Source organism: Orcinus orca, chromosome 12, assembly GCF_937001465.1.
Source record: "Orcinus orca chromosome 12, mOrcOrc1.1, whole genome shotgun sequence".
NCBI classification, from domain to species: Eukaryota; Metazoa; Chordata; class Mammalia; order Artiodactyla; family Delphinidae; genus Orcinus; species Orcinus orca.
Genome location: NC_064570.1, coordinates 36,187,400 through 36,203,864, shown reverse-complemented (window position 1 = coordinate 36,203,864; position 16,465 = coordinate 36,187,400). Strand labels below are relative to the sequence as shown.

At 41.4% G+C, this 16,465-nt stretch overlaps 1 protein-coding gene across 5 annotated transcripts in view; it reads left to right on the top strand.

The window, feature by feature from the left end:
- The window catches only part of TPD52L1 (TPD52 like 1), a 99,654-nt gene that overhangs the window by 64,381 nt on the left and 18,808 nt on the right, over window positions 1-16,465 (top strand). For all 5 annotated transcript variants that reach the window (XM_004263858.3, XM_033407875.2, XM_033407864.2 and 2 more), the window contains exon 3: window positions 8,422-8,570. In XM_004263858.3, the coding sequence (XP_004263906.1) occupies window positions 8,422-8,570 (149 nt within the window). The remainder of the gene's footprint in view (window positions 1-8,421; window positions 8,571-16,465) is intronic.

Here is a 16,465-nt window from a genome sequence, read left to right as displayed (position 1 = left end):
CCTCAGATCAAACAGCCTGGTTCTTTAGCTGGACCTGTCTGTGGCCACTGATCCAGAGCCACCTCGTTTATTTCAGATTGGCCACACCTGCCAGAGTGCACGGACCAAAGTCAACCTAAACAGAGAATATCTGAGCTCCACGTTTTCTTAGGGCCTGGAATCCTGGATTATGACTTGTTCCTGTCAGTTGTGTTGACTAAAGTTATATTCTGCAGACTGTCATCAGCTAACTGATTCTAAGCTGAAATTTAACTCCTTCACTGTTATCATCCAAGTTTAAGTTCATACACAACCTCTGTAACAGACCAACTTTTATAAAATGATTTTTCTCAGTTCTGGGATTACTGGGATATATATATACACACACACACACGTACATGCATCTGTGTTTTTTGTGTGCCTGCATGCTGTATTTTCTAAACTTTCAACAATGAGCAAGTATTATGTTTATAATCAAGAAACAGTAAGCCTTGGTTCTCAATGGATGCCCCCATGAATATAAAAAACCAGTGTTTTCACACATTCTTGTCTCATTTGGCCACATTAATGACCCTCCAGTGTGTCTCATTCCTAAGACTTTTTGAGCCTGACTTCTGAAAATAACATCAGACTACTTGTTACTTTTTCACGTTACCAGGATTGATGTTTTCATCCTTTAGGATGCATTAGCCTCCATGCTTCCTGTCTCTTATTTCTGGATTCCTCAGGGATGGAGAAGCGCCATGTCTTGCCAAAGGTAGCAGTGTAACCTCCAGGGGCACTGGGCACAGCTGTTTGCCTCAGGCCCAGCAAAAAGCAAAGGAGGGGATCTTTGCTATTTTTCCTCTTCACATGTCCATTTCTTCTCCCTCCATCTAGGCCACCTCTGCTTTCTGCTCATTCTTCTCTTAAATCCACTTTCTCTGCCCTTTCACAGTGTACGTGCGCGCGCGCGCACACACACACACACACACACACCACAAATTAGGTTCTTTCATATCACACATGCATTCAGATTACCGTAAATGCTAGGGTTTAATTGCATCAAGGACATCTCAGCAGTCCCACGGCTGGCCCTATGAAGAACTGAGACATCGTGCAGACAGCTCAGCTTCTCTGCCTCAATTCTCCACAGATATTCCTCTGGGGCCCCTGGTCATAAGCAACCCCTCTCTGTTTGAGGGAAGATCCTACTGGGTCTGTTAGGCACTTGGGTAACAGGACACCTCACAGGTCAGCCTGTTAGACTGCTTTTGAATCAGGCAGTCAGTTGTGGCCGTGATCCAAAGCAAGAGCTTCGTGTAGGAGGACTTCTTACGTCTGATTGCTTTGCTTAGAGGGGTCTTGGGGTGTCCCAGGCACCCGCTCTCCTCTTCTGTACACTCCTCTCCCTCGTTTCCTCAGCTTCTCCTACTGTTTGCTGACTGTGCTGGATCCCCGCCCCACTGCTTTACCCTGCACTGTTTTGTGGTCTGTATTCTCATGAGGGCGCCCTTAGACTTCAAGCGAGCCTGTAACCCCATTCAGCCACACAGCCAGCACATTGCTGTGCTTACCAAGTGCTGGCAGAAGGAAGACCTGTCCTTGTGGGGAGAGACATAAAATAAGCCAGTATTGTCCAAGGGGCTACATCTTAGCCGAAGTCTGCATCTTAAAAGAGTAATCTGTCGTTAACACAGTTCAGTCTCGAGTTTGTTATTATGTTCACGCAATATGTGTGTTTTTAAAAGTTCCTTCAATACGGGGCCAATATCACTTCTGATCTGGTGCAGTAGTTTGTGCACAGAAGGTGCGCAATTAAGATTTATAAATAACTTGAATCATAGCACCAACAAACATTTATATTTGTGAATACTGGAAGAAGAATATATTTTTTTTTTACAAATCTTGTCAATATATAAAGAAATATTATTTTGTTTCAGATATTTGTTCTCATTAGTCTTATTACCAGCTGCTCCTAACATCTTTTCTGAGGTTTTTATGCATCTATTCTGTGGGTTGTTTTTTCCATTCTCCCTTTTTAGATAAACTTGCTCAATATTTCTGTGCTACTAACATCCCACTGTCACTTTCATTTCGCTAAGCTGCATTTGATGCTCAATATTCTATAATGTGGCTTACCTTTTGAAAAGGATGAAGTGTTAGCATTAGAACCATAAATTTATGATTATATAACAATCAAGTACTGCCAATGTCCCCTAGATAAAATGACTCAAAAAATGGGCATTAATAGGAGTAGCAAAAATACCAGACAGCATCATCAAGTAGACAATGGCTGTTTCTCAGTGTGTCGTTCCCCAAGAAAAGCACACAGTGCCCTCAAGCCACCCGTCTCTTAGCCTTTCCAAAGAAGTGCCCTAAGCTCTTCCTTCCTCTCTCAGTTTTTTTCCTTCAAGACTTTCATTTTTTCTGGACTGAGCTAGTGAACAACTAAAGTCTTCACAACCAATACTGTCTTATTGTAACACCCCTCTGTGTTAATCAGGGTTCTGCAGAGAAGCAGAACCAATAGGATATATATTTGTATATAGAAAGAGATTTATTATAAGGACTTAGCTGATTGTGTAGCTCCAGTCTGAAGACCTAGGAAGAGCCAATGTTACAGTTTGAATCTGAAGGCAGGAAAAAACAAAAAAACAAACAACAACAAGACAAAACAGTGGCCCATCTCAAAAGCAGACAGGCAGATAGAGTTCCCTTTTACTCAAGGGAGGGTCAGCCTTTTTGTTTTATCTAGGTCTTCAACTGATTAGATGAGGCCCACCCACTTTGGGAGAACAATCTGCTTTACTCAGTCTGCCAATTCAAATGTTAATCTCATGCAGACTAACCCTCACAGACACACCCAGAATAATGTTTGACCAAATGTCTGGGCACCCCATGGCCTGTCACACCCTCCCAGATATTATTTGCATTTTAATTTTAATTCTTCCATATTCTTAGCCAAGGCAGGAGTAAACCAGGAGAAGTGGCAGGACTTGAAGCAGTGTGTACAAGAGACCACATGCTCTTACTCCTAAACATCATACTGATACTTAATAGTTTATAAAAGTATTTCTTTTTCTGGATTTAAGTTAGATATTTTATGTAATATAGCAGATTAAATAGAAAAGTAAGTTTTCAATCTTCTAATATAAATTTCATATTGAAGCTAACTCATTAATAGATTTATAATTTTTTTCATTGAAATAAATTGGCATAACATAAAATTAACTATTTTAAATTGAACCATTCAATGGCATTTAGAAACTTACAGTGTTGTGTAACTACCACCTCTGTCCAGCCCCAAAACATTTTAATCGTCCCAAAAGGGAACCCCATACCCAGTAAGCAGTTGCTTCCCATTTCTCTTTCTTCTCTGCAGCCATCAGCCTGCATTCTGTCTCTGTGGATTTAGCTAGGTATTTCATGTAAATAGAATCATACAATATGTGACCTTTTGTGGCTGGCTTTATTTCACCTAGTCTAGTGTTTTTGAGGTTCACCTGTGTTGTAGCTTATATCAGTACTTCATTTTTACCACTGAATAATATTCCATTTTATGTATATACTGCAATTTGTTTATCCATTCATCCTTTGATGAATATTTGGGTTGTTTTCACCTTTTGGCTATTGTGAGTAGTGCTGTTTTGAACATGCATATACATGTATTTGTTTGAGTACCTGTTCTCAATTCTTTGGAGAATATGCCTAGGAGCAGGAGTGCTGTGTCATATGGTAACTCCATGTTTAACTTTTTGAGAAACTGAGAGACTGTTTTCCGCAGTGGCTGAACCATTTTTCATTCCCACCAGCAATGAACAAGGGTTTCAATTTCTCCACATCCTCACCAACACTTTCGTTCCTATTCATTCATATCTGAGTAATCAAGTTGAAATATCTAACTTTGTGCATAAATATTTATCCTATAAGAAGATCTTCTGGGCTTCCCTGGTGGCGCAGTGGTTGGGAGTCCGCCTGCCAATGCAGGGGACGCGGGTTCGTGCCCCAGTCCGGGAAGATCCCACATGCCGCGGAGCGGCTGGGCTCGTGAGCCACGGCCGCTGAGCCTGCGCATCCGGAGCCTGTGCTCCACAACGGGAGAGGCCACAACGGTGAGAGGCCCGTGTACCGCAAAAAAAAAAAAAAAAAAAAAAGATCTTCTAAGGGGTCAAGAAACCAAAGAACCAGACTATCAGTTTCTAGTGAAGATATGATTAATTTAAAATTAAAGGGGAAAGGATATCTTAAATACTTGAATTGATGATTTACCTGCACTCCAGCTCATTCCAAAACGCATTTGATATGGCTGCAGAGGTACTTACAATGTAGAATTTGCATACTACCTGCATCAGAATATTTGGGGGTGCTTGTTAAAAAATATATGTAGGCTGGCCTCACCAAATTTGAGATATCAGAATCTTAGGGCATTAAAAGGGGCCTACTTTTGGAATCTGCATTTTAAATGTGCTCTCTGAGTGACTTTTATATAAACTGAAATTGAGAACCACTGGTGTAACTAGGCCAGAAATTCTCATTAGTTAAATAAGTGAATGAATCTAACCAGGATTGTCGTTTAAACCATTTGTGATTAAAGGCCTTTCTGCTGTGTCAGGACTCTCTGCTCTGCTGAGAGAGAAGAGATTGGCCATTTCCAGTCTGGCATGTTAATGTAATTTAAGATTATCTGTTTTTTCACCTTCTGGGTTTTGCTTCATAGATATTTTGTCATATATTTAGATCACTGATAAATAAATGAAAGCTTTAAGAAGTGTGAGCCTTACATTTTATTGAAATGGTGAGACTTTCATTATAGAACCTGACAATAGACCCAACAGAGTAACTGAGTTCATGTTTCCATCATGAGAAGTTTTTTCTCTACGAATGCCTTTTAACGTATGCTTCGATTTTTAAATTATTAGGTGTGGAATTTTATCTTTCTTTAGGATGTTGTTTGGTAAATTGGTCACTTCAATGTTTCTAGCACTTTTGGGGATCGTGGATTTCATTAGAAAATTGTGAATACTTTACCCACTCCTCCCACCCCCAAATAACTAATGAATATCTTACTGTCCCCCATAGTTTTGAATAAATTTCTGGGGTTCCATAGATATAAGGTTGAGAATACCAAGATGTTTAAACCTCTTTCTTCTTCTCTACATCTTTAATTTCTTTTTGCAAGTTAAAAAACTTCCCATTAATTTTGTTACAAGTTGGAAACTACAGTAATACCTGATATATGTACAAAACCAGATTCCTAGTCATTTCAGTCACCCAAACTGAAAGAAAGCCAAAAAGGTCTTTCTAATACAGAATAAAAGGCTGAAATGAAGCCCACGTATTTTCTATGGTAAGAGAGATAGAGATACAACCTTGAGAAATCTTAGGCAGCAAACTAAATGCAGAAGAACACATTGACAAAGATGAAAAAGTGGAATATAACATGAGAGCAAAAGGATAGAAGGGTTTGACTTTAAAATGACAGTGTCTGGGCTTCCCTGGTGGCGCAGTGGTTGAGAGTCTGCCTGCCGATGCAGGGTACACGGGTTCGTGTCCCGGTCCGGGAAGATCCCACATGCCGCGGAGCGGCTGGGCCCGTGAGCCATGGCCGCTGGACCTGCGCGTCCGGAGCCTGTGCTCCGCAACGGGAGAGGCCACAACAGTGAGAGGCCCGCGTACTGCCAAAAAAAAAATAAAATAAATGACAGTGTGTTCTCATTTAATGGAAAGACTAAAAACATGATCCCCTTTGCTGGTCCCTAGGTACACTCCTTATGCAGTCATGAGTATATGTCTGCATACTGAAGACTCTTGCTCATCAAGAAAAGACAGGGTGCTATTGATTATAACATGTTTGTGGAAGGTGAAATTCATTTCAGAAAGATTTCCATGAACATAAAAGAAATGTTCCATAACCATAAAAAGAATGGATAATGTTAGATTACTAGGACATTTTGCTGATATTAAAAGCTCCAAGATATTGTTCTTTTCTACTAGATTATTTAAGATGCTTGATTCAGTATTTCTGCCTGTTTTGCTTAAGTGATTTTTTGTGAATACGAAGGTTTACAATGCTATTTTTGTCTGTTCACCATTGCGGTAAAATCTTCCTTGCTCTAATAAAAAGGACTAATTTTTGCAAAGGTAACTGTCATTGTTGAGATGTGTTTTTTAGCAGCTACGTCTCTGGTGACCCACGAACACATTTGCAAGATGACTGACAGGGTTAGTGATGCTCCTTGTGGTCAGAAGTAGAGTGACACTTAGAATGTAAATGAGACCCAGATCTCCATTAAAAAAAATAATGATCTCATAAAGTGTCAGGCACTTTTTTTTTTTTTACCTCTGTGCATGTGGGATACTAAGGGAGTACTATTGATTCTCTTCTGGCTTCACAAAGAAAGTCACAAATATTTATACTTTTCAGAAAACAAAGATGTAAATTTAAGCAATATTACCAGGGCAATATGTTACAGAGTGTGACAATGGAATAAAGTATGATAACTGGAATCAGAGACTTTGAGGAGGTTCAAAATTATTTTCACAAAATATAGCAGTGCTCTCTAAAATCTGGGTATTTTACAGAACTCCTTTATTAGAAATTAGATTTGCAAGAGCAATTTTTCATGACTTATTTATTTTATAACAGGAAGTTTATACCTTTTGATCCCCTTCACCCATTTCATCCACCCCCCTCCCTTGCCACTGGCAACCACCAATCTATTCTCTTTATCTGTGGGGTTGGTGGTTTTTTTGAGATTCCACATATAAGATCATACAATCATATGGTATTTGTCTTTCTCTGTCTGACTTCTTTTACTTAGCATATTGCCCTCAAGGTCCATCCATGTTTTAAATGGCAAGATTTCCTTCGTTTTAATGGCTGAATAATATTTCTGTATGTGTGTGTGTGTGTATGTAAAATATCTTCTTTATCTGTTTATCTATCAATGGACACTTAGGTTATTTCCATATCTTAGCTATTGTTAATAATGCTGCAATGAACATGGAAGGGGTGCATGTATCTTTTCTGAGCTAGTGTTTTTATTTTCCTTGGATAAATCCTCAGAAGTGGAATTGCTGGATCATATGAGAGTTCTATTTTTAATTTTTCAAAGAATCTCCATAATGTTTTCCATAGTGTACAAGAGCAATTTTATGATGCTGGAGAGATTTACTTTTCTGCTAACACAGGGGAAACAGGAGATACATCAGTACAAAGACTTCTACATGAATGTTAATAGTAGCTTTAGTTGCATTAGCCAAACCCAAATGTCCTTCAGTAGTTGAATAGAAAACAAACTCTGGTATATCCATACAATGGAGTACTACTCTGCAGAAAAAAGGAAAAGCCATTGATGATGCAGCAACATGGATGAATCAAATGATTTCAAATTATTATATTGAGTGAACAAAGTCAGGCAAGAATGAGTTTATACTGTGTAGTTCAATTTATATTAAATTCCAGAAAATACAAACTAAACTCCAGTGAAAGATCAGTGACTGCCTGGGTGAGGGAAGAGAAAAGGGAGGGAGGAATTACAAAGAAGAACTAGAAAACTTTTGGAGGAGATGATTTCTTTACTATATTGATTAAGGCGATGACTTCAAAGGAGTATACATATATCAAAACTTACAGATTGGACACTTTATGTGTGTACAGTTTATTGTATGTTAATTACATGTCAGTTAAGATTGTTAAAAAGAAAAATCAACACAAATCGCTCCCTTGCATACATCCTCTCCTCCCTTGTTCATTCTCTCCTGAGGCACCACCTTGGCAAACCACAACATATGCTAGGTGTGGTTGGCAAAAAATAAACCACACTGACTAATAACACTTTAAAAGAACTTGTTAGGCATAGACTACAAAAACAGTCTTTTGTTCAAAAATTATATCTATGTATAATTTTAGAAAAACGTTTGGATGATTAGAAACCAAAAAAATTAAGCAGTGGCTGTTTCCTAGTAGATTACACATGATTTTTATTTTCTTTACATTTTGCTGTATGAGTGAATTTTTTTTTTTTTTTTTTTGCGGTACGTGGGCTTCTCACTGTTGTGGCCTCTCCTGTTGCGGAGCACAGGCTCCGGACGCGCAGGCTCAGCGGCCATGACTCACGGGCCTAGCCGCTCCGCGGCATGTGGGATCTTCCCGGACCGGGGCACGAACCCGTGTCCCCTGCATCGGCAGGCGGACTCTAAACCACTGCGCCACCAGGGAAGCCCCTGTATGAGTGAATTTTTTACAAGGAGTAATTTCTTTTAGAATTATTAAAGCTAAAAAAATCTACTTTCATTTTTAAATATTAGACAGTCTTCTCTACAGGATGTGTTTGCTAAGGCCATGCACTGGGCTATGGAAACAAGAGGCTGCAGAGGCTGCTTTGGAGCACCGAAGGCGCCCGTGTGTGTTTCAGCTGGTCTGACCTCTTTCCCCACCATTTTCCCTCCTACCTGTAGCTAGAAGACGAAATTACAACATTACGACAAGTTTTATCAGCGAAAGAAAGGCGTCTGGTTGAGGTAAAACAAAAACTCGGCATGAACTTGATGAATGAATTAAAACAGAACTTCAGCAGAAGCTGGCATGACGTGCAGACTACTACTGCGTGAGTATACGTTTTTCTTAAAAAAAAATCACTCAGCCTGCTGTCTTGCCTCTTCAGGTTTTTTTCCCATGAGGCTGATTTCATATTGGTGGCTAGGGAAAAATATTTTCTCCAGAAGTAAAATAAGGAAATACGAATAATCATTAATATGATGCAGACTCTATAAAGTAGCTTCATGAAATGAAACTTTGTTCACCAACACTCTGTTTTCACTTAGACTACTTTTATGGAGTTGTACAGTTTAAAGTTCTTTCTCTTCATTATATATATATTTTTTAACATTTGTTAAATATATACTTTTTCCTTATGTTTTCTCATAAAATTCTAAATCTTCAGAATACTTGGCATTCACTGCATATTTTGAGTTACTATCAAAAATGGTTGACAGCTTTAAAAACTGTACAGACTTTTTGTCCATTTACATGAAAAGAAAAGCTTGTACCTCTCATGTTTGGGGGTGTGCTTTTATCCCCACTACTCTAGGGAATGTTAGAACTGGGTTAAGGCCACATGAAATAATAGAATATATTGGTTTCTGCCCCCGGTTTCTGGCACAGAGCTCCCGAAACCCTTATAATTTCCTACACCAGGAGCATCTTTTGTTCTAACATTTGCATTTTGACCTTGGTTCCTGACACAGAGTTCCTAGATCCCTTGGAATTTCCTGGGTGATAGCAGTATCCTGGGTTCTAATGAGGTGACTTTTGGTGGACTCCTGGATGAGGGCTGGTCACCAGAAAGACCAAGCCATGATTAGAAGCTTGGAACTGTCAGTCCCACACCCCCATTCTCTAGAGAGGGAAAAGGAGCTGGAAGTGATCTATCATGCCTACATGATGAAGCCTCCATAGAAATCTCAAAAATATGGGGTTTGGAGAGCTTTAGGGTTGCTGAACACATGGAGGTGCCGGGAGGGTGGCGTGCCAGGAGAGAGAATGGAAGCTCGGTACCCATCCCCACATGCCTCTTCCATCTGGTTGTACATCTGTATCTTTTATCATATCATTTTTACAATGAATCGGTAACCCCGTAAGAAACCTGTTTTCCTGAGTTCTGTGAGGCACTCTAGCAAATTAATTGAACTCAAGGAGGAGGTTGTGGGAACCTCTGATTTATAGCCCACTGGTCAGAAGCACTGGTGATAATCTGGACTTGCGATTGGCATCTGGAGTGAGTGGGGGGCAGTCTTGTGGGGCTGAGCCCTTAACCTGTGGGATCTGACTCGATCTCCAGGTAGATAGTGTCAGAATTGAGTTAAATTGTAGGATGCCCAGCTGGTGTCACGGAATTGCTTGGTGTGTGGAAACGCCCCCATAGCTGATGTCAGAAGTATTGTGAGTCTGATAGTAATGTGAGAGTAAAGGAGAAACACAGGAGAAGCAAGTTTTTCTTACTTAGACCAACAGAAATGTTTTTCAGCTTTGCCATTATCTTCCTGTCTGACGTTAGGCAAGGTACAGAATAGGTTTGGGCATTCTACAATCATGCTTTCATGGGGTTACTTTTTAAATTATGTGAAATATTTAACTATTGTGGTACTTCTCTTATGATTTAAAATGTTTTGCTTGCCAGGGGGTCTTGTGCCAAAGCGAAGAAGGTGCCCGCGTCGTAATGCGATTGTGCTTCCTTTTGTGTGTTGGGAGCTGGGGGCCGATGGAGAAACCACAGAGGCTTCCTATCCCTTGACCCCAAATTCCACCATCAAGAAATTTTTGTCTTTGTGTTATGCATTTTCTTCCCTAGTATTCCTCCTTGGAAGGTAAAGATATTACATTGCTAGTATCTTAAGTGGGAAACAATTTTTCTCTTTGCTGGTACTTTTCTCCTAGGCGTAGAGGGGCCTGGTAGTAAGAAAAGGTACCCATGATAGACAGCAATTATTTCAGTTTGGCTGCGGGCCAACTTTGCCTGCTGGTTACTGAGAACTAAGATCTTAGTGAAGATACCCTTTGCATTAGAAGTTAGATCTAAGAGGAGCCTGACGTCTCCACACTGTGGTTCCCTTAGTGTCCATGTAAAGGGGAATATTCTCTCCAGCTCTAAGAGCCTAGCAATTCTATCTGTATCTGTGCATGTGCACCCCGTGGGCTCATCCAGAAAGGGTAAGGACACAGTCCAGAGTAGGGCAGGATGGAGCCAGGGAGCCCATCAGTGTCCCTCCAGAGGTTAACCAACCTTCCCCAACCTGATGATTATGGAAGAAGATAAGAAACTACACACTGATGTTTATCAATTTAAAAAATATATATCGGGCTTCCCTGGTGGCGCAGTGGTTGAGAGTCCACCTGCCGATGCAGGGGACACAGGTTCGTGCCCCAGTCCGGGAAGATCCCACATGCCGCGGAGCGGCTGGGCCCGTGAGCCATGGCTGCTGGGCCTGCGCGTCCGGAGCCTGTGCTCCACAACGGGAGAGACCACAGCAGTGAGAGGCCCGCGTACCGCAAAAGAAAAAAAAAAAAAAAAAAAAATATATATATATATATATTGCCAGCACCATATGAACAATCTCTTGAAAATTCAGGATAGCTGGATTTTAGGCACTAAATTAAATGAGCTTATCTGTCAGTAGTTTTGCTTTTTGTCTTTGCACTTTGGTGGCCTATACCAATTAATGGCCCTGATAGGGTGAGGCCGAGCCATCTCTACTTCCCTGGGTCTGGTGGCCTCTGTATTTAATCCAGGTCTGGGCTTTCTTGTCACTTGATCTGAACTTCCTTCTGGGGTGTCAGAACCAGGCAGGATCTTTCTGCTTGGCCTCCCTGACCACACTGCAAGGATAAGAGAACCCAATGGAGGGAGGGCAATTCTGGCTCTTCTGTTGCTGAGAGGAGGGAGGGAGCAGCGAATATCTGAGCAGAGGATGTGGCCAGTTTGTTCTGGGTCTGCCAGGGCAGGCGGCGGGGGGGAGTGAGGAGAGTGGGTCATGGTTTCCTGAGACATGGAATTAGAGCAGGCAAGTTCAAGGAAGGCTTGTAGCCTCTGCACACTGGAGAATATATAGTTTCTGGTTTTCCCATGTTTGAAAAAACCAATTGGTTTTATAGTCAGGCAGTACATTTAGTATCAAGCTTTTTGTTGAATGAGTAGAACAGAGTTATTCCCTGGGGTTATCGAGTTTCAAGTCGTGGTCAGGAAAACAGAGTTTTGTTTTTGTTTATTTTACAAGTTTTTACAAGTAACCGGTTAAAAGCTAAGTGTGACAGGGTTGTAACGGCAAATCCAGGGTATTGTAGGGGATGTAAAACAGGGGATGGAACCTTGCCTGGGGTCTCAGGGAAGCTTTTTTGAGTAAGATGTTTAAGCAGAACTCTGGAGGATGATTTGGAGTTTAATCCGGCCACGGGGGGGGCAGGAGGGACGTCCTGGGGGACGCACAGGCACAGCCTGGTTGAGGCTGGCAGAGAAGGCTCCTTCTCCTAAGGAAAATCCATCCAATTACTTAGGCTTGTTGAGATGGTGGGGAGAAGGGGCCGGGGCTTGTGGCATCTGTTTATAAACAGAGTTATTCTTTATCCACAGGCAATAGAAAGCTGTTAGGGGGGTCCTGACAGTTTGTTTACCCAACAAGTGTTAGTGAGTGTCTGCTATTAGGCATTATTACTCGGGGGCTAATCTAAGCCCTCAGGATACAGGATTCAACAAGATGGACAAAGTTCCTAATCTCTATGAATGTTGAAAGGGAAAAGGGCATGAAACAAGCAGCAAACAAATGAGGATCTGTCGGGATGCTATGATGAAGACAGCATAGGTTGAGGTACTAGAGAGTGACCTGCCGGAGAGGGTGGAAGCTGCCTTGATGGGTCCCTGACGGGGAAATCCTGTCCTGGGAGGTTTCTTTGAGCTGAGACCTGAATGACAGAAAGATATGATCTTGTGAGGATCTGGGGAAGAGCTTTTAGGCTGAGGAAAAAATTGCCACAAGGACACTGAGGCAAGACCTAGCTTTACAGGTTTCAGGAAGCAGAGGAAAGGGCTGTGTCTGGAGTGTAGTGAGAGGAGCTTGAGGTCAGAGCCTCTGGGGCCTCCCAGGCCAAGGGGAGGAGTGAGGATTTTATTCCAAGAGCTTTGGATGCCGTTGGAGAATTTGCAGCAGGAAGTGACTTGTTCTAATTCACCTTTTAAAAAGAATGTTCTGGTTCGTTTGTGTAATATTGATTGTGAAGAGGCAGGAATGGAAACCAGAAAATCATGTATAAGACTGTTGCAGTGGCCCAGGTTGTCGTGATGGAGAGTCATGAGCAGAGAGAGGACAGGATCTGGAGGTTGACCCAATGGGACTTCCCAGTGGTTTGGATGTGGGGGGTTGAGGGAAATAGAGGGATCAAATGTGACATTAGGTCTCTGACTTGGGCTACTGGGTGAATACTGAGACTGGTTACAGCAGTGGGGATTTAGCATTGTGGTTAAGCTGGTGGGCTGTGGACTCCAACCAATTGCCTGGTTTGAAATCTAGGTCCCCTGCCTCCATGAAATGAGATCGTGTTAGTACCTATCGTAGGTAGTGAGGATTCATTGAGCGCAGAACAGTGTCTGACACTTTGTAGGCCTGTTTACTCTTCTAGGAAACAGGCCTGGTGAGGACACCCAAGAATTCTGCTTTGGCTGTGCGCAGTCTGAGATGTCCAGTAGATAAACGAGTTTATATATTGAGAGGGCAACTCGGAGGAGAAGTCAGGGATGGAAATGGACATTTGAGAGCCATCTACATATTGATGCATTGAAAGCTGCAGACCTAGATGAGATTTCCTCGGAGATAAGTTAATAAATACAGATGATCATGGACTCACTAACCTTTAGGAATGATGCGAACTTTCCTTTGTAAAGAAGAATAAATCTCTTTCTTAAGAGGGAGGCATGAGTCTATCAGCAACATAATTTCAGGAGAGCATCTTGCTCCCACCATTTTTTCTTGGCTGCTGAGGGAAAGGGAAAAGTCTTAATCATATGTTGGGGGGGAGGGGGGCAGACAGAAAAGCAGAATCTATTTTTCCCCTGAATATTTAGATCCCTGCTATTAGTGTCCATGATACCCATTCTAGAACAATATCTATACCTCATACAATGAAATTTTGATGTGGGGGAATGATGAACTGGGGTAAGGTTAGATTGGATAGAATTAGATTTCAAAGCACCAAAAAGAATTTCAGCTGTCAGAGTATTGCAGGTATCCCAGAGGCAATAGTTTGCATACTGATTAAGCAATCATGACCTATTTAGTTTGATTTATAATGAAAAGAAAATCTGTGATATGTTAATGAAAGATCTCGGCATATTTTAGTCTGTGGTAGGATTCAAATTGGAATAAGACCAGATGAGTAGGAATAACTACACCGCAGACTAAAATTATCTCCTTTATAGAAAGATAACTATACAGTAGTGGGTCGAGAGGCCATCTGTGTCCCTGGGTTTGTCGTTGCTGTTGTTTTTGTCATAGTTTTTTATTTGCCTTGATTTTGGAGAATCTAAGAACACTCACAAAAAATTCCCCCCACCCTCATCCTGAAGCTTTTTAATGTTTTTAGGCTTCAAGGAAGCATGGGGGAGGTGGGCGGCTTTGGGGTGAAGAGGTGGGGAGACCACTGGAGGAGAAATTGGAAATAGAAGGAAAAGGAATTTGTAAGCTTTCATCTTATCACACAAGGCAGGAAGTAGGTTCTGCTTTTCTAGATTCAAGTGGTAAATCTATGTTTTGATAGTGTGTTTAGGGAAGCTTTGGAAGAAAAGAAGCCTAAATAGTTTTTGTGTCTGGTGAAATGCTGCATATGCAACTGTTCAAGTAATGCTCTCTTTTAAATTCCATAATAGAAAACAGATTTGGGCTATAAGCTATCTTCTTGTAAAAAGACTATTGAATTTAAATTTTTTTCTTCGATCCGTATGTAGAAAAATGCTTTAAGTCAGAACATGTTAGAAGATGACACGCTTTCTCCTTTGATTATTAACACTGACTTTCAAATCTGTAAGACATGAAGAGGAATCTGCATGAAAAGTCAACAGAATGCCTTTTATTTGGCTTGCAGAGAACCTTACCCCACACTACTGAAGAGCACCCTTGTTGGTGTGCTGGCCAAACAGCTCACCTGTTGTAGCAGTTAAATGCTACCCATTCCTTAAAGGTGCACACACACACACACACACACACACACACACACACACACACGAATGCAATGGAATATTATTCAGCCATGAGAAAGAAAGAAATCCTGCGGTTTGTGACAACATGGATGGACCTTGCGGGCACTATGCTAAGCGAAGTAAGTCAGAGAAGGAGAGTTACTGCATGATATTACTTATATGTGGAATCTAAAAAAACATCAAACTCTTGGAAACAGAGTTCAAGGGTGGTTGCTAGAGGTGGGCGTATGGGTGAAATAGGGAGAGGTTGGTAAGAATACATACTTTCAGTTATAAGATGAATAAGGTCTGAGGATCTAATGTATAATATCATGACTATAGTTGGTAACACTGTATTGTATAATTGAAATTGCTAAGAGAGTAGAACTTAAATGTTCTCATCTACACACATACACACACACACACACACACACACACATATGTATGTGAGGTGATGGATATGTTAATTTACCAGATGGAAAAGAGTCCTTTCACAGTGTATATGTATATAAAATCCAATATCTCACAATTTTGTTTCGTCAGTTATACCTCAGTAAAGCTGGGAAGGGGGAAGCTATCCATTCCAGCCAAACTGAATCTCTGAAAAGTAAAGCCTATTTTTCTGTTGACTTTCATTGGAAAAGAGGAAGATTACTTGTACTCCAAACAAGCAAACAAAATGCATCTTCGATAGGTTAACGCATACAAAGTGCTTAATAAATGTGAGCTGCCATTTGCTTATCACAGTTAAACTTTTGCCAAAGAAAGGTTCAACACTGGACCATATTTGAGCCTTGTTGGGAAGTGCAGGTTCCTCCAAAGCTACTGTTAGCTGGATTGCTTTAGAGCACGCAAGGCAGAATTGCCCTCACTCACCTTAAGGTCGCCGTGGCTCTTTTCCAGAGTTAGAAACTTCGCACTGCCAAGCCCTGACTCTGCACCTGTAGCTGAAGCTGGGGCATTCCAGCCTCCAGAATCCAGAGGAAACTCACGTGACTCTTGCTGTAGTTGATTCAGGCACTGGGGATACAGTGATGATGAAAAAGACGTGGTTCTGCCCTCAGGAAGTTCAGGCGAGTCCCAGAGAGAGGTTTAAAAACCGTAATTGCAGCACATTGGGAGGATGTTTGCAAAGAGCTGTGCAGAGGGGATTATGGGAACCCTGAGGAGAGGCACCCAACACAGACTTCTTGAAGCAAATACTCCCAGTTTTCTTGCCTCCCAGTGCACAATTGACAGCAACCTGAGGATATCTTTTTTCTTTTTAATAAATAAATTTATTTATTTATTTATTTATTTATGGCTGCGTTGGGTCTCCGTCGTTGTGCGCAGGCTTTCTATAGTTGTGGCGAGTGGGGTCTACTCTTCGTTGCGGTGCACGGGCTTCTCATTGCAGTGACTTCTCTTGCTGTGGAGCACGGGCTCTAGGAGCACGGGCTTCAGTAGTTGTGGCACACAGGCTCAGTAGTTGTGGCTTGCAGGCTCTAGGGCGCAGGCCCAGTAGTTGTGGCACATGTGCTTAGTTGCTCTGCGGCATGTGGGATCTTCCCAGACCAGGGCTCGAGCCCGTGTCCCCTGCATTGTCAGGCAGATTCTTAACCACTGTGCCACCAGGGAAGTCCCTGAGGATATCTTAACACTTGATTTTTATTTAAGGAAAATGTGTTAGTTGTCCGCTCTATCAATTATGGAACTCAGCAATGGTATAATTTATCTTTAGCTTAAAATAAGAGATGCTAGTAATGTAAAATGCTAAATACCACTTCCATTTAAATTATAAG